Raw genomic sequence first — 26,641 nt, 5'->3', positions numbered from 1 at the left:
GGTAATGACAACAAGCAGTAGCGACAACAAGCTACTGAGCAGTAAGGTTGGCAATTACCCTTGCACCACCAGGATTCTGCAGTAATGGCAGTTACTGCACAGTCATTTAGTACTTGCTTTAGCAAGATGCAATTAGTTTAAAAATCAAAAGATTGTTTAGAGAACTTAAAGTTTACTAATGATGCTCAGAGAGCTAACTATCTTACCCTTAGATTGAAATGCAACTAACTTATTTCAGTTATTTTTCTTTGGTGTGCCGCTCCAAACATAAGCAATGGTAGTTGTAGTACCAAGAAAAGGACACATTCTAATCTGCATAATTCTCATGCATAACACAAAACTAATCAGCAGTCTATGTTCAAAAAGAAAGTTACGAACTTCTTTCAGAGCAATTTTCATCACTTGCGTCACAATGTTCAAAGCAAGAGATAGCATCTGAATTTAACTTTAGTAAGAGGCATAATATGTATTAACAAAAACAAAGGCGTCTCTAGTTTTTGTGAGGTCACAGTATTAAAAAAAATCAAAGGATCTGATTCTGCAACTTCTTTGCATGCTGCATTTTGAATGAGCCTAAGGAGGAACCTAAGTAGGGCCTGAACACCCTTGTGTGACAGTGAGCACATCTGAAGCCAAAGGCTGTCAATAATAGAGACATTCAGCACCTTACAACTTTAACATACATCTGGGAGCTGGAGAATGTTATTGGATAAAGTACAGGTTGGATAGCTTTACAAAATATATATATTTAACTCTACTTCAGATTTATTAATATGAATTTTGTGTATGAAGAAGGTGCCCAGACTTAAGGACTGAAATCTTCTTTCTACCCAGAAGAACAGGTACAGCATAAGAGGCAGCTCTTTCAATTCCACAATTACTTTACTGAAACCAGCAGCAAAGACATCAATTCCCTGGGCTGTGATATCACAGCTTTTGTGGAAAACTATGACTTCAGTGAGAGAAGCCAATAAACTCCTAAGAAATAGAGCATCTGGCCTTTGTATACAGTATGTAGATTATGTGTGTTGGGATTCTTCACCCTAAGCAGGTCTTTTATATGTCTCAGGTCCAGATGCAGTGGGCTGGACATAAATCTATCACAGCAAAGTTACCTAGGGATGGGGCTTTTCCATCCCTCTTCCACAATCTTGGAAGGGAACTTTTATGTTTTTCCCTCTTTGGGTTGAGGCCTGTTACCAAATAATCCCTCTGTCTCCACCTCTCCCCTGCAGAATGAGAGGAGCATGCACAGTGTCTTTTCCTGAGACTCTGGGGGCATGTCCAGATGAGCATGTACAAGCAGTCCTCACACTTACAGCGGGTTACATTCCTGGAAAAGGCATTGTAAGTCAAAATGATGCAAGTCAAATCTGATTTTCCCATAGAAACAATGTTATAATATGGGGTTATGTTCCTGACCAAGGGCCTGATGCCCAACTTTTTATAGAAATGGCCATAAACACCATATTTAAATCAACTACTTAATCAACTATAAATGATATACACTGATAAACGATATATACTGTACAGTACAAAGCTTTCTAAAATGCAATGCAGTAACTAATCACATAAAATTTTATTTAATCAGGAGGCCATGGACCAGATACAATCAATTGATTGAACTGGGAGGCACCGGGGCCAGCGTGGGACACTTACTGAATGTAAGCTTAGTCCTCACATGGGGCAGGCAGCAGCTCCCCGCTGAGGCTGGGACTGGTGGCTGGCGTGGGCTCTGCCGGCTCTGGGGAACTGCTCCATGGGCTCCGCCAGCTCCAGAGAACTGCTCCGTTCCCCAGCCCTGATGCCTCCTCTCTCCCCGAGGTGATGCGGGGATGCAAAGCAGTTCCCCAGAGCTGGCGGAGCCAGCACCCAGCCCCCGTCCCCGCCTCGCCATGCCTCTGGGAGCGAGGAGGCACATGGTGTCGGGGCTAATAAGTGGACCAGTTCCCTGGCACCAGCCTCAGCCCCCTTCCCCATCTTGCCTGCAGGAGCACATGGCCTCAGGGAGGAGTCACTGCCTGAGCTTACCTCCACCTCCAGTAAGTGTCCCACGCCAGCCCTGGTGCCTCTGTCGTGCTCCATGCCCAGCTCATTGCCTGCCATAAGTGCGAGGATCTGGCACCGTTAGTAATGACGGGTGTAAACAGTGGAGCACCGCAAGTGTGAATCACCATAAATCAAAACACTGTAAGTCTGGGACTGCCTGTATGTGCATTTCCCACATAGTTGTGTCATTGCCACTTGTCCCTGGGGAATGCCTCAGTATGCGTGGCAAATTGACCTAGGTGGTGTAAGTGAGGCTGGGGCCAGCACCTGAGCTGGCCCCACCAGCCTGAGCTGGGGTCCTGGGGGCCTCCCAGGGATGCAGCATCAGCGATCCAAGCACACAGAGCCTGGCCAGCAGCCGGAACATGGCTCTGGCCATCAAGGCTCTGGTTTTGGGTGGCATGCATAGCAGCCACATTCACCACCCCATTTTTTTTGGACCATGTTTTTAAATAGCAGGATTTCACAGTATCTAAATTTTGGCTCTGCACTGCAAATATGCAGCACAGAGAACTTTTTCACACACACTACAAAGCGCAGGTGCACGCTCATCTGTACTCACCCCATATGTCTAATCCAGGACCGTTTCCTCTCTATATACACATACACCTGCATTTTCTGTCTCCAACGTTTTGTTTGCTTGAGATACCTTGAAGTGGCCCCACACTTTCATCCTTTCTCCTTTTCTTAAAAGGCTATTAACCCATTACAGTTGGTAATAATCAAGAAGAAAAGAGTAAGAAACCACAGGAAAAAAAAAATAAAATCATAGAAAATTATGGTTGAAAAGGTCCTCAGGAGGTCAACTGATTTTTTGTAATCAATTTATATGTGGAATGTTCTTTCGGTTCCATGAATCATCAACTGACCTTTCAAATTGCCAGAAAAGTATAACAGACTTTTTTCAGACAAAATGATTTGTTTTGTTTTTATTTTATTATTCTTTTAGTTTATGTAATTTTAAGGTTATTCCTGAACAGTGATTATATTAGTTGAGCCATTCAAGCTTATACTTCTCTTGTCAAGACCAGTTTAATCTCCTATGCAGGTCTTTCACTTTCTATGGTAATAGGACTAAATTGCTGCTTGGAAATGATTAATCTTGAACATACTTCTCAGTCTTGGTTATTGTTCCATCATTGTCCACCACTGTGGGTTCTCTGATCTTTTGTTTAGTTTGTGTGTTTCAGTGATACCAGAGAGCTTTTTCTGTTAATTCACGATACTTGCGTCCGTTCAATGAGTCTCTCTCTTTCTCTCTTTTCTTCTCCCACAACCCTCATCCTGTTCTCTCTTGATGGTCCACTTTACTATTTCAGTTCTGGAAAATATGACACCTCCTGTCAGAGTTCTGGTGAACACAGTATATATGGTAACTTGATTACAGAGCTGTACCATAGTTTCTAGAAGTTCATGTTTGGTTCCATACTCAAAGTTTTCTTTATTAACATCTGGTCAGCTTTGGGCTCCCCACTTTCTTCCCAACTGAAATCTTAAATATTGTTTAGTATCTGATACAGACAAATGATAACTGCTAATCTTCTTTATTTAAGAAAAAGGGTGAATGGATTAAAAACATTACACTAATAATAAAAATATCTCATGTCCCCATCACATAGAAGACTGATTCACAGGGATCTTGTCTTTTCTCTTGTGGATTCCTACTCAGCAAAGTGCTTAAGCTTAAGCACATGCCTAAGTGCTTGTTGAACCCTACCCCTATTACATAATGTTTTACTCCATAACACTTGTTAATAATGCTTTTTCAGAACAAAGGAATTAAGTCAAGATCACATACCTTTCTAAAAAAAATAGCTTATCCTAACAGTAGTTATGCATTTCTAGGTGTTCCTACTTATCCTATTCACAACGATTTTATTAGCTCAAAATTTGTGTTACATATGATACAATAGGTATATTATCAAACGCAAATACTAGAAACATATTTGCTCAGGGAGTGACAGGCTGAGAGATAAAAGAGTCAGTAGTTTATTTTCAGCTAATTTGTTTAATGGTAATGGCTCAACAGTTTTAAAATGCATTGAGCTAAATTCTGTCCATTTTATCATTGCAAATCTAGTAAAATGATCTTGCCTACAGCTAAATCTCTCCAGAGTTATGTCATTGTGGCTAAGAATAAAATTTGGCCCGTTATTTGGAAACAAAACATCCCCTAGTTACATGCATGTTGTAATTCTGGGATTTTTATATTTTGCATATTATACCAATACTTTGAATTTTATAATTCAAGAATCCTTTGCCACAGTGAAAGGAAAATATTTGTAAAAAAATAGCAGGTGAATCAGTAAATTCTTACACTTGTTATTATTATTCACACAGTGAAAACAATGATCTACCCTTCTAGATAATTGCTTACATTTGGCACTCCATGCATTTTCAATCTTAAAAACATACTTTGGATAAACTTTTACTAAATGTGCATTTGGGTTTATGTGTCTTGTTTTGAAGGAAAAAAGATTCAAAGAAGATTTAAACTAAAACAATTTTCCTCTTGAAGAATAAGTAAAAATACGTTCTAAACATTATATGAAACAAAGACTAAAAGAAGAATATAAAAGTCAGCTTAACCTTTGTTCAGAAGTTAATTAGTCTGCATGCATCAAAAATCACTATGAATTTTGTTCATGGCAAACTACTGCTTCACTTATTCTTTTTATTTGATTTGGCTATGGGAACAAAGATGCCAATGCTTTTCCAGAATAAAAGCAAATATTGTGAATATTAACAATCAGCTAATGAGAGAGATGCATTCAATTATGTACACATTTAAAAAACTGTAAATAAAAATAATGTATGAAAGAAAGAGTCAGAGCTGAAATTAAAGTAAGGAAGTAAATTAAAGTAAAGAATTTAACCACTAGACATGAGGCTAGTGATTTCTTTAGCCTTGAAGTAAAAGTCATTAGGTAGCTTTAGTGGTGACTTCACTGGAGCCAGGATTTCACCCTAAATTTAATCTCAGGATCAGCAGGACCCACAAATACCCAAGTTCTAGTCTTGGCAGACATGAAATCACTTTGTGGCTATTACAAGCCATCTAATTTATCTGCCTCAGAATTTCAAATCTGGAAAATGGAGCACTTATCTACTTCTCTTAGGGATGTTCTGAGGTTTCAGAGACTAATTCTAAAGATTGCTGAGGGTGCATAACTCCTTGAATGGTTAATATAGTTTGTTTAATTTATTGCTTGTAAAGTGCAGTGTGTTTCAATGTTTTTAAGTGTGTTTCTCTTACTTTATATTAATGAATATCAGGGTGCATGAAAAATAAGTGACAAGTCTATATATTGTACATATAATCTAGGTAGGATAGGGTAATCCACTTATCAGCTGGTAAAGTATGTAATTATGGAACAAATGAAAGTGCAGGTTGGAACCACTTGCCTCATATACATTCAGTTTGACTATAGTAATACACCTTCACATTCCAAAAATGCAAGTAGCAGAATGTATCTTGAAAAAAACCCGTATTATTTTTCCTTACATTTCTAAATATTAGTTAACCCCTATCTGAATAACAAAATAAGTACAATTGGACTTGCAAAATGTAATAGTTTTTTTCCAGGAGCAACTGATCACTGATGTTTCAGGGGCAAGCAAAAAAGAAACAATCTAAACTGTGAAGTCTTAACCCTCTGCTAACATAATTATTACCTTTGCTTTAAAATAAATCTAGTTTTGGTAAAATACAGACTAGCAATTTTAATGAGTTAAATAAAATTTCTTGAAATACCCCAGTTCCTTGAATTTATCTCATAAGTGCATTTGCCATTATTACTATTTTGTACACAGCTATGAGACATACATAGTAGAAATCTGAAGAACATGGAAGAATATCATTGTTCAATTAAGCCAGTTTTATGATTTAAACTTTTTAAAGATGGTATCATTAATAAAGAACTTGAAAGAATGCTAATAAGAGCAGTTCTAGCGACTAAAAGATTTCTGGGGAACAATTAAGTGTCATCATTGCCTAGTCCATTTTTTTTTTAAAGGAAAAGCAAAATCGTTTCCTGTAATTCAGTTTTTTGATGTAATGGGCTGGGATTTCTAAAATTGGCTTTTAATTAGGAAGAGCAGCAAATTAAAGAGCAACAGCCAAGGAAACACCACAGCTAAGAGATTTCTGCTGCTTTACCAATTGCATTATAAAGCCTTTCTCTATAGAAAGTGAGAATAAGATATGATTCTATGAAAAATCTCTCTGCCACATATATGACAGGACCTAGTGTGTGGAATGTTTCTAACTGAGGGGAAAAATCATTTTAGGTCTTTGTTTTGTTAAGTCAGTAGTAGACTAAAGAATAACATTGGAAGACTGACTCCCCCTTCCCCAAACTACAGTTCTTTTCCATCCTCCAACGACAATTATTTCTATCCAACTTGAAGTCCATTTCTCCTCTATACATAAAATATACACAAAAAACAGTCTGATCTTGAAATATCAGTGGCAGCTGGGCCATTACCGTTCCACTGAATCATCATCAGCTGCAGACAAAGCAGAAGGCTTTATGTCCATGACACCGTAGACGTCAAGAGCCATTAAGAAAAAACACAGCAAAACTGTGCGCTAACCTTGCCCTTTACAAGCCTCCAGTTCTACTGCATGAATACTGGATGGCCTTGCACTGTCCCTATCTTCTTACTGTCTTTGCAGCACTTTAATTATGCAAAAGGGAGCTTTCTCTGGTTGTAATGTGAGCTGCTGAGGAATTCTCACTGCCTAAAAAGACATGTTATTCCCTGTCCCAATAACCTTTGGCCACCCATTCAAACTAGTTAAAAGCTCGTGAACAGCAGATATAAAAAGACTAGCAAGGGAGATGGCAAGTGGGAAACAAAAATGGAAATATGCCTTTCTTCTCTGAGTAGTTCTGTACAACTGAACATTCATATTCTACTCCCCAATGAACCATGCAACAGAGGATAGCACTACCCCTGAATACCATCCATCAAGCCTACAGACCTTACTTACAGACAAACAATATGTACGGTGATGTGTTTTGAGTCCCATGAACCCCTGTAAATTTACAAATCTAACCACTGTAACAAGAGGAAGAATGACGTGTAATAGTCCTTATAAAAAATACTTCAGTAAAAGAAGTTCAAGTTAGGATAGAATTTTCTGTAGTTGGTTTCATAGTCATTACTGTAGGTGAAGCCAATGTCAGAACTCCCATTTTGTTCCCCAGTGACCAGAATTTCACTTCATACGTTTAGAGAGCAATGATGTTGGACTATTTCCTCCAGTCATCCAGAACTGACTCATCAATCACATTGCCTGTTGAAGAGGAATAAGAACCAGATGAATTTAAAAGGTGTTGTTCAGTGTAGAAACTGTAAATGATTTGGTGAGTGCTCATCTTGCCTCACAGATGCATCTTTGAGGCAGACACAGGGAACAAAATGGTGTTGATGTGAGTGGATCAACCCCTCAAGACGTGTGATGATCTCGTAGTCAGGGAGAGCAAGGTTGGCAATACTGAGTCCCAGCATCCGTGAGACCACCTCCCGAAAATCTGTCAACTGCAGGAGCAAAAAGAAAGGAACAAATTAAACATGGAGCCAAGGGAAGGGCGTGAAAAAAAAATCTACATGTATGGGCAGTGATTCCATCACCACCACCACCACCACCAACCCATGCAGAAAATATTTGTGTTGAACACACACAGAGACACCTGAAGGAAGAGACAGGTGAAATAATTTAGTTTTGTCCATATGCATGAAATAACGAAGCCAATAAAGAGAGGGATAAAGGGATGTTTTAGGATTATGCAGTTTCTCCTAATAGCATGAAACATTTTTCAGTGTTCTCCAAATAAATACAGTTCTGCAAAATTAAACATTAGAGGTTTCTTAGGGGTATTTTTTGTTTTGTTTGAGGGGAGGCCAGCACATGGCTTGTTTGACTGGAAATTGGATATGAAGAACCTATCACCTCTATGTCTAGTGGTTGAGAAGACATGACATGAAGGCTATATGGCAGCCTGTGCTTCTTTCCAAAAACGTTTCTCCAGCTCCAAATGGAGAGGCATTCACATAAAAGGGCCCTGCCTGTGCTGATACCCCTGTTGACAACTAAAGCAAAAAATTAAGACTAGGTGGCCATGGAAGCTGGACTACTCTTCTCAACCTTGTCACAAGCAGTTAATTCACCAAATAAAATCTAATCAATGGAACACAGCTATCTCCATATTGTCATTATTTTCCAAACAAAATGTAAAATTACCTTCTACTTACATGTGGGTAAGTGACAAGGAACTTTCAACATCACAATCCTATCTCTTGGTATTAAAGAATGTTAATTTCTCAAATCACTTTTGGAGGCAGTTCCCTCAGAACCTTCTTCTATTGACAGCTGTCAAGTTTTATGCAGCTTTTTGTCTTATATTTCATAGATTTCATAGACATTAGGGCTGGAAGGGACCTCAGGAGATCGAGTCCAGCCCCCCGCCCAAAGGGCAGGAAGTCAGCTGGGGTCATAGGATCCCAGCAAGATAAGCATCCAATTTATTCCTGAAGGTGTTCAATGTAGGTGCTTGAACCACCTCCAATGGCAGGCTGTTCCAGACCTTGGGGGCTCGGACAGTAAAGAAATTCTTCCTTATGTCCAGCCTGAAACGGTCTTGCAGTAGTTTATGACTGTTCGACTTTGTCAACCCTTGGGGCGCTCTGGTGAACAAACATTCCCCCAGATCCTGGTGGTCACCCCTGATAAACTTACAGGTGGCCATCAGATCACCCCTGAGCCTGCGCTTTTCCAGGCTAAAGAGCCCCGTGGCTCTCAGCCTGTCGTCGTAAGGTCTGCTTTCCTGACCTCTGATCATGTGTGTGACTCTTCTCTAGACTCTAAGAAGTAACTCCAAGAAGTTCCAAGCTAGACTGAGCCCCACTGTGACAGGAAGTACAGAGTGAAAACCATGCTCATGCCCTGGGTGGCTTTCAATCTTAACTCTAACAATCAGTGGGTTTGGGACAGTATTACCCAGATTAAAAAAACACTATCCAAATACCCTGGCCACTACTAAATTAGAAGCCAGAACTTTAAGGTTATCATACCACATCTAAATCTAATCCAGTTTTCATTCTAAATTAGCTCTGCTGGTTGCAAATGAAAAGCTACAATAATGCAGCACTAGCAGGGTGACTGAAAGAGACAAGCCTAAAGACCACGGATTTCTAGTAACTGTGGCAGCATGCTAGAGCAGTATGGTATAGCAGGAGCTGATATTTCTGAATAGCTGGAGATCCCTTGCAGTGCTGTCCATTTTGAATACATAAGCCTCCTAGATAGACAAAATCCTTTGGGTAAATCCAATATCTATTATTAAACCAACTCAAATAGCTGGAAAAATTCTTTGCAAGCTGTCGGGTATAATTACCCTTCCTCAGGCTGAAGAAGTGTCTGAAAATGCTTCCTCAGGCTGAAGAAGCATCTGCAGATGGTCTGTGCTGTTTCTGGATGGAGCAGCCAGAAGCCAGTATGTATGCAAGAAAGTCATTCCTTCCCCCCTCAACCCCCAACTCTCTCTCACCTACTGACTACCTCAATTTACATTTTAACTGACTGGCTTTCTTGCGTATATGCTGCCCTCTGGCTGCTTTACTACTTCATCCAAGAGGAGCATAGACCATCTGCAAATGCTTCCTGTGCCTGACAAAGAGTAATTGTACCCAAAAGTTTGTGAAGAAGAATTTTTCCAACTATTTGAGTTGGTCTAATAAAAGATACCAGATTTACCCAAAGAACCTTGTCTACCTATGTCCTTAGACCAACACGGCCACAACCTACGCCTATAAGCCTCTTAAATGAAGGTGAATGGTACTACTGATATATTGATATTAAACTTAATCTGATATTGGCAAAAAATAACCACAGTAGAAACAAGGGCATCATCACAGGCTATGTATGACTGCCAGGGTCCCTAAAGTCATATTTGGTTGGCTAGTCTGCCCTGAAGTCCTTGGCATCATGTCTTACTTGTGCTAGCTAAATTGAAATTAGCATGAATAAAGCAGCCCACACTACAACCATACCTTCATATGCTGGCTAGGCAGACTCCCAAATAACAAGTTGACTGATTTCAGAAGAAATGAATGCATATTAGTGGATATACCAAAAGTTCCTCACTTTTTTTCTTTTTCTTGCTTTGATGGCCACACTGAATGAACTGTTAATATGTTAGGGCATTTATACATATGCTCTGGGAATAGGGCGGGGTGGGGGGCTGCTTTAATTAGAGCAACTCTGAGAGCCGCTCTAATTCAAGCACCTAGAGCACCACATGCATCAGCATCCTTATCGAATGAGCTTTAGTAAAAACTGCCATTTTTCAGCACGGGGACACTGATACACATGATGCTGGAGTCTGCTGGACTGTGGTAATTACCACTCCCCAGCAGACTTAATTAATTGAGTCTGCTCTGATGCACTCTAATTACAGCACACTGGAGCAGCCTCCCTGCATGTGTATAGGTGCCCTAGGGATCTGGAAGTACTTACCAGCTTGTAACTAGGCCCTGTGAGCCTCCAGTAAAATCTTTTTAATCACACAGTAACATACTTTAGAAAGAAATAATTTTTCTTACCCTAATGTTAATAGAAAAAACAACTTTCCTTCTAATCAGACTATGGGAAGGAGAACAGAAAAATCAGTATTTTCAATAAAGAGTTGAAAGGAAGGCTAAGTGTCCTGCAGAGCAAAATACCTTGAACTGACATATGAGCAACATGATTATGGGTTGTAACCATGTTTTCCAGAAGGCTCCAGTCTGAATGAAAATATTTCTAGCAAAGTGAGAAGTTGAACAAAAGCAATGCAGGATACTTTTTTTTTTTATAATGCTACAGTGCCTTGTAAAAGAACTGAATGTTTGTGGTCCACTTTGAAGTACTGCTGTACACATTTTATGAACATCTAATACAATTTCTTACTAAAACATTCACTGCAACTAGAAAAAAAATAGATGGAAAAATCTCTTCCAATTTTGAAAACAATACAACATAGGAAAATAAAAAGACTGTTTGGCTGAAATATCAAAAACTTCTCACCATCTGAAGTTTTAGTTAGGTTTTCTTCAGCAAAAGTTATTGTTTCAAAGAGATAATCCTGAGGGCACAGTTCTGAATTTTACTTTAGTTGGTAACAGTTTTCACGCAAGTAGGAAAATAACAGAGGGGACACAATTTCTCTCTATATGCCCAAGATTTGTGATCCAGAAATAAATAGATAATTGTGCTATATTTTCTTTACACGTCGGCCAAAAGAGAAAGTTGAAAGGAGTCTCATTAGGAAAGGCACAGAAGCAGTGCCTCAAAAGATTCTTACTACAAACAGACCAAAACCATAAACAAGTACTGTGAAATTTACATTCCTATCATGCATTAATTATTGCACTTCAGTGGTCAAGCTGAATCAACGTCAAAATTTATTTGGAATTTGGAATTTACTTTGTAATTGATTGCGTGTAAAGGTCATATAATGCTGTCAATGCTTTTTGTGTATACCCTTTAATCTAATCTTATTAAGATAGGTGATATTAGATTGAATACACGTGGTATTATTCTTGAATGTGCAGCAACAACTAAATTGAATATGTTTTTCCTTTCATGGTACAAACACAGACCTCTGAGAACTACAGAAATAATTATTCTTTCTTAGAAATTTTTAACACATCCCTCACCTATACTAAGTAGAGCACTCAAATCTTTCATGAAAAGTCAAAAATCCACCCAGGAAGTCTGTGCCTATTTACTACATTTTACCAGATGAGTCAAAGTTTCTTAAATAAACATTTAAGTACATCTAAGTTTCTTGAATAAACATTTAAGTACCAGACAAAATGTAAAAACAACACCAGTGATATATTTGCTCTTAGGAATATGCATGCTATGCTGTTAATGCTAACCAGCAATTGTTATTATCACCTATAATCCGAGTTTTGCATATCACAGCTTTGACATTTTAATTTTATGCCATACTTTTTTTTTTTAATCCTGACAGGGACAGAACTCTGGCTTATGTTTCAGTCAGTCAGCTGAGGTACAGGAAGAAGAGGAATCTAAATAACATTACCACAGCACCCTATCTACTGTACTAAATATGTTAGCCACTATGGGCGCATCCATATGTGCAAGCACATGCGCTTGCAGCAGCTCAAATAGAAGCAGTGCAAGTTTGAGCCAGGACTTTTTGCCTCAGCGCATGTGCCCGGACATGCACTTTGGTGTGGGGCAAATTGTGCTACTTGGGGCAAAATAACCCTGCCTGGCTCCTTCCAGATCTGCAACCAGGGGGAGCTAGAGACCAGGGCCAGCACCTGCATTGTCCCCAGCAGTATAAAAAGCTGCCCCGGCAAGTAGCTCAGAGCTACTCACTCCCAGGAGCTTCTCGGGCCCAGACAATTCATACCTGGAGACACTACCCCTTGTGCCACCTGGACTGTTGAAGCATCTCTGAGAGTTTCCTGCACCCTCTACCCGCTGCACCAGTCTGGCAGTGGGGCCTGCTGCCTGGCTGTGATCCGGATGGGGACTGCACATCCAGTAGAGCTATGTGCCCCTCTGCACCACTACTGCCATGTGAGCCCCCTACCTGGCCATCTGGGCAGCTATCGCCCAGATGTTCCCAGTGTGGTGGCCTGCTTTGAACTGTCAAAGCCTGTCCTCCTGGCCCCAATTGGCCAGGAGGTCAGCCACCTCCACCTGGGTTCAACGTGTCAACTCTGAGCAGGCTCCTCTGCCAGGATCCTGCCACTTGCCTCCCTAGCAGGAATTCTGGTGTTCCCTATTTGAAAACTGAAAAATCCCTGATAAAAAAATTCCAGTCACTCTGTAACATACCCCAAAATCCACATTTCTCCACAATTAAAACAAAATACAGAGAGAGACAGCGTGAGAGGCAGAGAGACAGCGATCAGTTGGACAATGTTTTATTGATATCTCTACAGTGTTAAAGCAATTTGGAAGCCTACCAGTGTCTCTATCATCATAATAAAATGAATTCTAAATTCCGATATGTTTTGCTCTTTGCCTTTGGTTTTCTTACCATAGAGCAGTTACCATAGGTTTTTTTACCATAGACCCACACAGGGTCAAGCACCCTGTGACCCCTTCACTAACCACAATGTGGGTACAGCTGCCTCTGCAGCCACAGCTCCTGCCAGCAGGTCTCATCCTGTCTGGCAGCAGGGCATGCAGGGTGTGTGCTGGGGGGATGTGGGGTTTGCACGACAGAGGTGGGAAGAGGAGTGGGGGAATGTGGGTGGCTGTGGAGGGATGTGGGAGGCCATGAGGTGTGTAGATAGGTGTGGGTGGATTGTGGGAGGACTGTGTAGGGGAGCTGCTCAGGAGGGATGTGTCCCCTGCCCTGCTCAGGGCACAACCCCCCCACACAGCTCACAGACTGCCCTCCACAGGGGCCACAGCCCCCCACAGAGGCTACAGTCCCCCCAACAGGGGTTTCAGCCCCCCCAATAGGGAACACATGGCCCCTGCACAGGCTACCACCCCCCCCACCAGGGCCCGCATGTCCATCCCCTTTTGCTCCCCTAGCCCCCTGGATTGCTGCCCTGCCTGGCCCCATCCCCCACCAGCTCCTGCAGCCCCCCTGATGGCTTCCCCACCTGGCCTCACTCCCTACCTGCTTCCCCAGCCCCCACAGTGGCTACCCCACCCAGTCCCAGCCCCTGCTTGCACCCCCATCCCACCCCCCTGATGGCTGCCTCGCCTAGCTCCAACCTTCAGGCACATTTAAAAAAAAAGCCTTGCACTCACCAGCAGTAGCAGCTGCTGTCAGGGTCACTGGGACCTCGTGAGAGACCCCCCTACACAAAGCATGGGGCAGCAGGGCCTGACCCCAGCCAACTGGCACCTGCACTGCCACTACCCTATCACATGGGTGAGGCTGTGGTTGGCAGGGCACTGTGCGGCTCCACACACTGTTGGGCAGCTGGGGCCCATGTCACCCAGGCCCATGCTGCACAGGTGGAGCTCTGTCATGAGGTGACCGTGATGGCGGCTGCTACTGTCAGTGAGTGTGGGGCTTTTTTTTTTTAATTCCCAGGATGATAAGGCCAGGCAAGGCAGGGATCAGGGGGGTTCAGGGGGCAGGCAGGGGATGGGGCCAGGTGAGGTAGTAATCAGAAGGGCTCAGGAGGCAGGCGGGGGATTGAGATGGGTGGGAAAGTGATTGGGGGGGCTTGGGGGATAGGTGGAGGGTGGGGCTGCACAGGGCAGTGATCAGAGTGGCTGGGGGGGCAGGCAGGGGATGGGGATGGGCAGGGCAGCCACTGAGGGGCTCAGGGGGAAGGCAGGGGATGGGGGAGCAGGTGGGGCCAGCAGGAGTCCCCCCATGTTCTCCTCCCCCTCCTTTAACCCCTCCCACCCCCTACTTACCAGCAGGAGCCCAGGTCCAGCTCCCTGCATGGGCAGGAAGTGGTTTCAGCACTGGGGCAACGGCCAGCCATAGAGACGCCCTGGCTGGCTACCAGAGCATCTCTGTGGAGGGCCAAACCTCTGGTTACCTACCCCATTTTTTCCCCCGCAGTTTTTTTTGATCTTTGGCTATCCAGGGGTCTAATTTTGCCCCCATGCTGTTCCCACACTTGCTTCTTGCAGTGTATCAAAGGGCTCTGAGACAATGCAAAGCGCACATACACGCTTATGTAGACAAGCCCTGTGCTACTGACGCCAACTCTAATTCAAATATGCTTCTCTAAAAACCTCTAAGTATTTATTTAATTGCGCTTTAAAAATGTTTTTTACCTTAAATACACTGCAGTTCAATATATACACTACTAAAGTTCTTTTCCTGAGGCTCTTTTACACAGCAGCCCTTTATTTTTCCCTAAATCAACATTTCCCTTAATTTTAAGCTCTGCTCCTCCCCTCACTTTAAAATTTCGGTATTGCTGAGGACATTATTGGGCACACCTAGAAATGCCAAATACTAACTTGGGCACTAACGATGCGGCCAGGACGAGCCCTGATCGCCTGATGGAGGACTACCACGCTCTGGGGTGCGGGCTGAAGGAGATGGGCGCACAGGTGGTTTTCTCTTCTATCCTGCCAGTGAGTGGACAAGGCAGACGGCATGAAACGTGCATTGCGGAGACCAACTGGTGGCTGCAGGAATGGTGCTTCAAGGAGGGCTTTGGCTTCCTCAGCCATGACCGGCACATCACGATGAGAGACATGCTGGGATGGGATGGGCTCCACCTTTCCCCTAAAGGTAAGCGTGTGTTCTCTTCTACGTTGGCGGACCTCCTCCAGCGGGCTTTAAACTAGGCTCATCGGGGGAAGGGGAAGACGAGGGCGGAGGAAACATCAGACTGCCAGACCAAACAGCACCCACAACTACAGTCCAGCCCAGACCAATGAGCGAAGCGAATAAACAGGTAAGAGATAGGGGCCAGGGTAACGCTGGGACTAAGGGGTCAGTACACACATCCACAGGAGGCCTCAAATGCCTCTACACAAATGTTCATAGTATAGGTAACAAGCAGGCGGAACTCACCCTCCTGCTGGCTGACACCAGCCTGGACATAGTGGGGATTACAGAAACGTGGTGGGACGCAACGTATGATTGGGCGGTGAATGTCAAGGGCTATAGGCTGTACAGGAGGGACAGGATAGGAAAGAGAGGTGGGGGTGTGGCGCTCTATATTAAGGAGAAATACACATCCTTGTCAATTAGCAAGGAGTCAGGGGAGGGGCACTCTGAAGTGCTTTGGGTTACAGTACAAGGCAGTCGAGGGGAAAGAGACTTAACAGTGGGAGTCCACTACAGACCTCCTAACCAGGGAGAAGAGCTTGACCAGGAATTCTTGGGTCAGCTCACAGAGGTAGTGAAGGCCAAGGATGTGGTAGTCATGGGGGACCTCAACTTCCCAGACATCTGCTGGGAAGAACAGTCAGCCAGGTCTGAACGCTCACGTAGGTTCTTGGCCAGAGTGCAGGACCTCCATCTAACCCAGGACCTCCATCTAACTCCATCTAACCCACAGCCCCACCAGGGGAAACGTCTTGTTGGACCTAGTACTGGCCACGGGTGATGACCTGGTGAGGGGGCTGCAGGTGCTCGACCACCTGGGCGACAGCGATCATCGCCTGCTGGAATTCACCATCCAGCGCAAGGTGGCAAAGGCATGCAGTAAGGCAGCGGCCCTAGATTTTAGGAGGGCAAACTTCAACGAGCTGAGGAGGATAGTTGGAGAAGCGCTGAGGTCCCAGAGGGGAGGGGAGCCAGGTGTCCAAGGAGAGTGGTCGCTCCTTAAGGAGACGATCCTCCAAGACCAAAGGAAGGTAATCCCAACGAGGATCAAAGGAAGCAGGAGAGCACACAAGCCTCCGTGGCTCACCAAAAGCATCCGGGAATGTCTCCTTGCTAAAAAGGAGGTTTACACCCAATGGAAAGAAGGGGTCATCACCAGGGAGGACTATTCTGTAGTTGCTCGGGGATGTAGGGGGGTAGTTAGGAAGGCCAAGGCAGAGATGGAACTGGGACTAACTTCCCAGATTAAGGACAATAAGAAGTCCTTTTTTAAATACATAGCAGGTAAAAAGAAGGTCCCAGGTAATGTGCGGCCCTTGCAGGACGCATTGGGAAACTTGGTCGTCACACCAGATGGCAAAGCTAACATGTTTAACAATTTCTTTGCCTCTATCTTCCTAAGTAGGGACCAGAACAGCCAACTCCCTGCTGGGCCCCCCTCGGGCCCCAGGGGAGGCACACCTGGGCCACGGGTTAGCGAGGATTTAGTTAGGGAGCTTCTGGAGGGTTTGGATGTATTCAAGTCAGCCGGTCCAGATGATCTCCACCCTAGAGTTCTAAAGGAACTGGCCGAGGTCATTGCAAGTCCCCTGGCATGGCTTTACGAGCACTCGTGGTGCTCTGGTGAGGTACCGCAGGACTGGAAGAGGGCCAACATGGTCCCCCATCTTCAAAAAAGGCAGGAAGGAAGACCCGGGAAACTATAGGCCGGTTGGTCTTACCTCGATCCTAGGCAAGCTGTTCGAGAAAATTATGCTGGCACACATCCAGGAGGGGCCAGCAGGGGACTGCATGCTTAGGGGCAACCAACACGGGTTCATCAGTGGCAGGTCCTGTCAGACCAACCTGGTGGCCTTTTACGATCAGATCACCAGATCGTTAGACGCAGGGGTAGCAGTGGATATAGTCTTCCTGGACTTCCGGAAGGCTTTCGACACTGTCTCTCACCCTGTTCTCATTAAGAGACTGGGGGGCTGTGGTGTAGACACCCACACAGTCAAACGGGTCGCCAACTGGCTGGAGGGCCACACCCAGAGGGTGGTAGTGGATGGGTCCTTCTCAACCTGGAAAGACCAGTGGGGTTCCGCAGGCCTCGATCCTCGGGCCCGCACTGTAAAACATCTTCATCGGTGACTTGGACGAGGGGGTAAAAAGCACCCTGTTCAAATTTGCTGATGACACTAAGATGTGGGGGGACGTGGGCACACTGGAAGGATGCAACAGGCTACAATCAGACCTAGACAGGTTACAGGGGTGGGCGGATGAGAATAGGATGGGATTCAACACAGACAAGTGCAAGGTGATGCACCTCGGGAGAAACAACTGGCATCATGCCTACAGGTTAGGGAACTCCCCTCTTGTCAGCACGGAGGCAGAAAAGGATCTTGGGGTCATCATTGACTCCGAGATGAACATGGGCCGGCAGTGTGGAGAGGCAGTTAGGAAGGCCAACTGTACCTTGTCATGCATCCACAGATGCATCTCGAGCAGGTCCAAGGAGGTGATCCTCCCCCTCTATGCGGCACTGGTCAGGCTGCACCTGAAGTACTGCGTCCAGTTCTGGGCGCCACACTTCAAGAGGGATGTTGACAGCACGGAGAGGGTCCAGAGGAAGGCCACTCGTATGATCACGGGACAACAGAGCAGGCCCTATGAGGAGAGGCTACGGGACCTGAACCTGTTCAGCCTCCAAAAGAGAAGGTTGAGGGGGGATCTTGTGGCCTTGTATAAACTAGTCAGGGGGGATCAGCAGGCATTGGGGGAGTCACTGTTTCCCCGAGCACCGCCAGGAGTGACCAGGAATAACGGTCACAAGCTGGCAGAGGGTAGGTTTAGGTTAGATATCAAGAGGCGCTACTTCACGGTCAGGGCGGCTAGGGTCTGGAACCAACTTCCAAGAGAAGTGGTGCAGGCTTCTACCCTGGGGGTGTTTAAGAGGAGGTTATATGAACATCTTCCTGGGGTCGTTTGACCCCAGTACTCTTTCCTGCCATGGCAGGGGGTTGGGCTAGATGATCTGCTCAGGTCCCTTCTGACCCTAGAAACTATGAAACTATGAAACTAAGACAAGATGAGAGGAATGAGTCCTGCAGTTTGAATAAACTAAGTCTGTATGAAGGCCATTTTTCTGAATATTAGGTTTAGTCAAAAAAACAAATAGGCAAAAGAGTACGCCAAAGAATTGGTAATACTGATATAGTCATATCATCCAAAGGGTGGACTGCTGATGATTAGTATACAATATGCACATTAACATGACAAAAGTAGTAGTCAGCTATCTTACAACACTTCAGTTGGTACAATTTACTCACTATCTAGGCAGCACTATCTTACAGCAGCAAAAATAATTGTGCCTAAACACAGTTGTAAATGTTGAGCCAGGCATACATTGTGCCTGGTCAGCCTAGGCAGCAGGGGGGCCAAACCCCTGCCTGCCACCTAGCCACAAGGTTCTGCATGCTGGGACAATCTTGTGCCCTAGCCACCCCCACCGCGACCCAACACAGCCTCCCAGAGCCTGGGAATGACTAGCCCCGGCTCAAACTGCTGCAGTCCTGGGTGCAACGCCTCTGTGCACCTTGGACCATAGCAGCTTGAGTATCTACACGTACCATTAAGGCACTGTGATAAATTGTGGTACAAAGTGTGCCGGGGTTTACCACGTTGCCTTAATGACATGTAGGTGCACCCTCTGTAGTGAGAAAGTACTGGAATACTGTGAATTATAGGATGCTGTAGGGACATTTTGTACTTTAATAACGAAGAGACTGTAAAAACTACTACATCAGAGTGCTTAAGCTTTCAGTTCTATATATCTAATTTCATTTTTTGTCCCATGCTTTATGATTTTGGACACCTAAATAGGCCTAAATATTCATAAAACCTTAGGGTGGGAAGGAGCCTTGAGAGTAATCTGGCCAAACTCCATGCACAGATGCAGGAATGTTATTCCTAAATCATCCCTGACCGATGCTTACCGAACAGCCCACTGAAAACCTCCAGTGAAGAGGATTCTACAGCTTTCCTGGGCAAATTATTCCATTGCTCTCATAACAGTAAAGAAGTATTTTTTGCAATCTAATCTACTTTGCTTCAGTTTAAAGCCATTGCTTCCTGTCCTGTCTTCTGCAGCAAGAGAAAACATTTGTCCTCCCTTAAAAGCCTCCCACTATCCCCCAAACCCTTTTCTTCAAGATAAACATACTTAGTTCTCTCAACCTTTCCTTGCATGACTTGCCGTCCAACCTCTTTATTTTTGACATCCACCAACCTCTCCACATCCTTCTTAAAAATGAAACTCAGAATTGTACACAATGCTCTAAATGAGGCCTAAGCTGTGCTGAATGGAGTGGTATATCACCTTCCCTGTCTTATACCTGTCTTATACTCCTGTTGATCCCCCAAATTACATTTGCTTTTTTTTCTTTTTAGCAACTACAGTCTGTTCCTGACTTGCATTGAGTCTGTGATCCACCAAAACTCCCAGATCCTTTTCAGCAACACTACTGACTGGACAGTTGCCTCCAATTCTGTATTTGTGCATTTGGTTATTCTTCCCTAAGGGTAGTACCTTACATTTATCTGCTTTGAATGTCATACTATTGTCTCTAGCCCAACATCCAAATCATTTATAAACCTGTTAAACAGCACTGGACCTAAGACAGACCCTTGCAGAGCTTCACTTAAAACCTCCTGCCATTCTGACATTGATCCATTTATAATTACCTTTTGCTTGTAGTTACTGAGTTAATTAAGTATCCACCTTACAGTAACTTTTTTCAGTCCACATAACACTAGTTTACCTAGGGGAGCGTCACATGTGACTTCATCAAAAGCCTTACTAAAATCTGAATACACTATGACCAGTGCATTTCCTTCATATACCCAACAGGTTAACTTCTCAAAGGAGGAGGACAAGGACAAATCCATTCTGGGTGCTAACGATCAGCTTTTCTCCTCTACAGCCTTGTCCAGACGAGTGCAGATGTGTGATATGTGGTGCCACAGACCCATCTGTGGCACCACATTGCACACAGAGGCCTTCCCTGTGCTGCTACCTTGCAGCGCAGGGTGTTTCTTTTTACCCCAGGAGATCCCAGGGTCAAAAAAATGCATGCCAAAAAAAAGTGGGGCAGTGCATATGGTGGCAGCACACGCTGCCCAAAACCAGAGCCTGGCCAGCTGGAGCCCAGGCTACCAGCTGCAGGAGCACTGAAGCTGCAGCTCCAAGGCCCCCAGACCCCCAGGTAAAGCTGCTGAAGCCAGCACAGTTGCTGGCCTCAGCTTCTCCTACCCAACCCAGGGTAACCTACCACACACCAAAGGGCACGTGGCATAGGCATCCCTAGAGAAAAAAACATCCGTGCTCATTTGGACACAGACTAGATGTTTACAAATTCTTTTCTTTATAATTTGCTCCAGTAACTTCCCAGGTATTCACATAAGCCTAACTGGTCTATAATTCCCCACATTTTTTTTCCTTTTTCCTTTTTTTTTTTAAATGGGGATGGGCCCTGTTAGCCCTTTTCCAGTCTTCTGGTCTGTCACCCATTTCCCATGACTTTATAAACATTTTTGCCAAACTCTGAGATCCCTTCTGCCTGCTCCTTCAATGTCCTGACATGAATTTTGGTAGGCCCTGCTGTCAAATTCATTCAAATTAATCAAGAGCTCACGGATGCTCTCTTTAGTGATCATGATCTTTGGCCCTTACCTTTTGTTGTCTGCATTATTTACATTAGCCATCTAGATGCAGCTCTTGCCTTCTTTTTATCTTCTGTTAATAGCTCACCCTGGCTATTAAGCAGAGGACCCAGAGCTTCCTTGGTTTTTCTTTTAACCAGAATATGATTTCATACAGACTCCCTGGAAGTTTGGGAGAGGCGGGGTAAAATACCGCTCCTTCCCCTCCATCTAACTCAGTGTCTAGATAGGTGGTAGAAGCCTGATTTAAGGTAAATTGGGTTGGGAGGCAGGGTCCATGAGAGGGGAGGGAGGTTGGGATCCAGGGGGGTTGGTGGGATCAGGGGCTAGCAGAGTCCATGGGGGAGCATCAAGGGATCAGGTGAGGAAGAGTTTAGCACGATTGAAGAGCCTCTCCAATCCTACCAAACCCTGCCCCGCATGGGCCCTCTTCAGCCCTCGCAGATGCTGCTGAACCAACCTTGATCCCATAAGCCACTCCCAGGGCTGGTTCACCAGTGCCAGGAGCCCAGCTGAAGTAAGCTGAGGTGGGAGGTGGGGCAGGCAGATGTAGGGAGACTGGCAGGGGTGGCTAGCAGCTACATGGGGGAGCTGGTGGAGTCCAGGGGCAGGAGGAGGGGGTTGGCAGGATCAGGGAGGTTTTCTCCTCTTCCTGAAAAGGGAATAACTTTTGCTGCCCAACACTCCCACCCCAGAAATCTAAACTGTGCTCCATGCCCATCTGCCTCTTCCCCCACTCCGACTTACTTCAATCAGCTTCTGGCACTGGGAATAGCTTGCAGGGTCAGGGGAACTGGCAGTTTCCAGAGACTGGCTGGTCCCCCGGGTGGGAGTTGTATGTCTGGGGGTAGAGGAAGGGGTCACTACAAATAAATCAGTGGCAGAAGGAGGTAGGAAAAATATAGCCCCAGGGTTAGGGCAAGTGGCTGGGCTTTCCCAGACCCAGGGCTGCACTCCAAACACATGCAGACATTCAGTTGGATTGGTCTAGCTATGCCCAATCAAACTTTTTGCACTTCTGAGGTACAATTAAATTAGATTGGGTCAGCCATTTTTTGACCAATCTAACTTTCTCTTTGACTAATCATAACCTGGAACTTCTCTACAGTTTGTATTTAGATCAACCTAACTAAGTATAAGGTCTGCACATAGGTGAACTAAGTAAGATTAAGTGGTCATTTTTAACGTGGTCTAACCTCCCCCTAGCCTCCCAGAATATCTTTATCCAGTCTGTGTGTAGAAGCCATGTTTATTGTCCTTAACTTCTCTTACCAGGTGTAACTCATTATTTTACTTTGCCTTCCTTACTGTGACCCTTTAAGCCCTCTTGTTTTTTTTATATAATTCCTTAATTATTTGCCCTTCCTCCCACTGCCTTTTTTTTTTGAGGCATCCAAGAATTTTCTCATATAATCACATTGGTCTCCTGCCATTCCTTTTTATGGTTTCACTGTGTTGAATTAGCTTCCTGTTGAGCTTCCACTATTATATCGTTAAGAAACTACCAGCCCTCTTAGGCTCCTTAATCCTTTAATCTGCGTACACATAGGATCTAACCCACTATTTCTCTGAGTGACTTGACATCTGCCCTTCCAAAATCCAGTATCTTTGTTCTGCTAACCTCATGCTTTCCCTTTCTTAGAATTATAAATTTCTTTAAACCATGATTGCTTCCCTCTTAAGTTTCCAATCACGTCCACAGGTGGATGGATGCAAGATGGAAGATACCCTAGTCATATCCTCACTTTCTGGAACAAAAAATGATTCTCTACACCAGTGGTCTCCAAAGTCAGGTGCGCGCCCCAACGGGTGTGCAAGACAATCCATTGGGGTGCAGGAAGAAAATATTAGAACTTCTATTTATATTTATTTTATTTAAATATACATATATTGGGGGTGCGTGCTCAAAAATTTTTTATTGATAGGGGTGCGCGAATATAAAGATACATATATCAGGGGTGCATGCTCAAAAATTTTTTACTGATAGGGGTGCGTGATCAAAAAAGTTTGGAGACAACTGGTCTACACATCTTGGGAGCTTATTGGTCATTTTATGCTTTGTTGTAATCCCCCATTGGTACCATATCAGATTTTTGGATAATCTTATTATCTCCTTGAAGAGTATCTGATCTACCACTTCCTTCCTGACTTCCTTTCCCCTTTTATCTTCACCCAGGTACACTCAGATTTGCTTCTTTCTTCCTCCTGATCCTAGGAACAAACTTAAGTATTTGTATATAGCCTGGCATGACTTTCTTTTTTCCCCAAACCCATACTTCCAAAACAGAGTATACCCCTTGTTGCTGATATTCCAGTCATGGGAGTTGAAATATCAATTAAATCACAGTTTTCTCTATAGACTATGACTTCCAGTTCATCCTGCTTGATCCCCATACTCCTTGTATTTGTATGTGTATACAAGGTATTTTGCATTTTGACGTACTTATTTTCTTCTTGCACCTCCTCTTTTGCTCCTCTGGGGTTCTATAGCCCTTCCCCAGAATTAGGCTTCTTCTCCTGGTCCTCCACCTCTGAACTGAATGCTCTGTGGCTATAGGGTTTTACCTGTTCCTCTACTCTCTGAACTGAATGCTCTGATCACCAGGGATCCTGGTTTTCTCTGATACAAAAATTACAAATTCTCTGATGAAAAATCTCAAATTCTCTGACAAAACCCCCAAAATCCATTATTAAAATTAAAAGCTCCCTGCTGCTCCCCAACCCTGCTGGTGCCCCTCACCGCCCCCAATGCCTCCCCCAGCACTGCTGGTGCCTCTCACTGCCCCCAAAGCCCCCCCAGTACTGTTGGTGCCCCTCACTGCCCCCACTACAGCCCCCCCGCCCTACTCATGTCTCTTGCCTCCCACTCACAGCCACTTCCCCCCAGCCCTGCCAGAAGGGGCCCCCAGCTGCCAGGGCTATGGGGCCAGAGAACCAAGTCTGCAGCTCCCTGCCCCCAACAGCAGGAAGCTGCAGCAGAAGCAACATGGAGCCAGCTCCCCCACTGCTGCTGCCTGCTCAAGTGGGACCAGGGCTCCTGGCTCCCCCCCCCAGCGCTGCTAGTGCCCCCCCAGCCAAGACCTGCAACCCCCCAGCCCTGCCAGAGGGGCCTCCAGCCCCCTGCAAGCCCCATTTATGTTAGGGTCCAGGAGAAGAGTGAGAATGAGCTGACCTGAGCTGAGCTGAGTGGAGCAGTGGCTAAGTGACAGCTTCAGGCCCTACCTTCGCCCACCCCCCAGGCAGGGCTGGGTGTTTTCTGCCCTGTTTGCAAACAGGTTTTGCAGGCTGAAGCTCAACCAGCCTGCAAAGCTGTTTGCAAATGCAGGGAATCTGCAGGTTTCTCTGCTGAAAGGATAAATCCGCATTTTCTCTGACAAAAAGGGAAAATCCGTGGTTTTCTTTGTTTTTCTATGGGAAATGGAAAACCTGGATCTCTGCTAGTCACCCACCATTAGAACCTTGTTTAAAGTTCTCCTTAACAGGTTAGCCAAACAAGGCCCAAGGATGTTCTTTCCAAATTTCATGAGCGGGCTCCCAGCCTTCAAATCAAAAGCATTTTATCAGCTATGCATTTACTTCCATGATACAACATTCTCTGCCTGGACCCTTACCTGGGCCATTGACAAGAATGCTACCTGTGTATCAACTGTCCTGCCTATAACCTTGTAGTTTCCTCTGATCTGCTCAGCAGCATTGTTGGTTCCTGCATGGACAAGCAACAAGGAGTACTGGTCTGAGGGATAGTTTCATAGTTTCTAGGTTCGGAAGGGACCTGAGTAGATCATCTAGTCCGACCCCGTGCCATGGCAGGAAAGAGTACTGGGGTCAAACGATGGATGAGTTCTGGCAATCTCTCCATGCTATCTTGGATGTGGACTCAGGGGAGCAGCACATTTCAGGTCTGAATGATAGATGCATGTTTCTGTCCCACTCTGGAGGGGACAGAACTACCATCTTCTTTCTCTTCTTCCTCACCATGGTGAGTCATGGTGCCCCATCCCAAGGGCCACAGGATTCCTGTTTTTTGGCCTGTGGGATACATCTCTGGTCCTTACCAGCTTTCATCTCCTCTGATGCCCATTCTAGCAGTACAGATGCAGCATGCCTGAAAGCAATCACTTACCTACCTATTGCTACTATCCCATCCATTCAGTGCATAAATATTTCTACAATCAACGACTATTTAATATTTTATTTTCTAACCCTTATTCAAATGTCATGCAGGAAACCTTTATATCAGTACCTCTTAAATTTTCAGTGCTCAGTTTTGCAAACTTTATCATTTTCTGTGATGGCAGCATGCCGTAGAAATGGTCAAGTTAGCTTTAAATTAGCTAGCTTCTCAAGCAAGATAAACTGGCACACACTGAGTTCCATACTATGACAAATAGACTGCTCCCAGCGACCAGGTTCATTTAGATATTTCTATGTTAAACCGTAACTACATATCTATACCATCTCCCTGTCACATCCCAAAGTGCTGCCAAGAAGCACACCCATTCCCATCACTACTGCTCAATACACACCAAGTCTTGGAAGGAAGGAAGTGTAACCCCTTGAAGCAAGCCTGAGTGTGCACCAGTAAGCACCTTCTAGACCCCAAGAGGCATTGAGTCATATGCTCAGGACCTGCCTCATAGGCATCGAACTGACTAATCATGGGAATTAGTCCCATGACAAACTGACTAATCATGGCTATTAGTACTAGCTGAGCAAGCAGACAGATAATACTTCTGAATAGTGCACCAATATGTAGCAGGCTTACCTTTCACAGCTTGGGTTGAATCTCAGGCTTGAGAACCTGCTGTTTTGATTGATGGAGCCCATCCACCAATCAAGAGGCAGCAAGAGAAATAATATCACGCCCCTTTCCTGAGGGGAGAGGGAGAAGAGCTCCCCCGACCTGACTGAAGACTACAAACTGTCAGGTCTGGAAGACTTCAGGGGCAGAGCCCTGGAGCTTATAAAAGAAGCTGTGTGCCCAGCATGAGGGGCAGATGCGTCGGGGACAGAGAAGAGAGAAGAGCAGGGCTTAGAAGAGCTGAGGAGAGCTGCTCAGCAGGGCGAAGCAGTAGCCCAGGAAGAGCCCCTGAAGACTTCTATCAGCCGGAAGCGTGGCATGGCTCCAGCAGTTAGGCTCTCAGTTTGCCGTATGGCGCACTGTGTCCAGACCCTGGAAGCTGCGTGAGGCGGCCAGAGACACAGTGCACAGGCTGGTGCATGGAGCAGGATCTTTGGAGCCCCTGGGGTGGCTCAGGTCCTCAACCCCCCAGAACGAGGCTGGGAGCTCAGTGCAGGAGACGCTGCACAGAGGGCGAGAGACCCTGAGAGACACTTGAGGTGGCTCAGGTCTACAGCTGCTGACACGGGGCAGCAGCTCAGTGCAAACGACACTGCCCAGAGGGTCTGGGAACAGACAGAGAGCCCTGGTGCTGCACAAGGCTGTCCAGGCCTCTAACCCCTAGCACAAGGCGACGCTACACACAGCAGTGCACGTGGTCCTAAGCCAGGACAGCAGCAGTAGTCAGGCGGCAGGAAAACCCGGTGGGGAACAGAGCTTGACTTGGAGAACAAGAGGCAACCCTCCAGGACTG

General features: G+C 45.1%; 1 protein-coding gene across 2 annotated transcripts in view; it reads right to left on the bottom strand.

The window, feature by feature from the left end:
* Positions 1-2,972: 2,972 nt before the first annotated feature.
* Positions 2,973-26,641, bottom strand: part of CCDC170 (coiled-coil domain containing 170) — a 124,413-nt gene continuing 100,744 nt past the window's right edge. For both annotated transcript variants that reach the window (XM_090041504.1, XM_090041495.1), the window contains one exon: positions 2,973-7,596. In XM_090041504.1, the coding sequence (XP_089897630.1) occupies positions 7,396-7,596 (201 nt within the window). In that variant the 3' untranslated portion in view covers positions 2,973-7,395. The remainder of the gene's footprint in view (positions 7,597-26,641) is intronic.

This window comes from Crocodylus siamensis, chromosome 1 (assembly GCF_052110815.1).
Source record: "Crocodylus siamensis isolate JL-2025a chromosome 1, ASM5211081v1, whole genome shotgun sequence".
Classification (NCBI taxonomy): Eukaryota; Metazoa; Chordata; order Crocodylia; family Crocodylidae; genus Crocodylus; species Crocodylus siamensis.
This window is presented reverse-complemented; position numbering and strand designations above follow the sequence as displayed.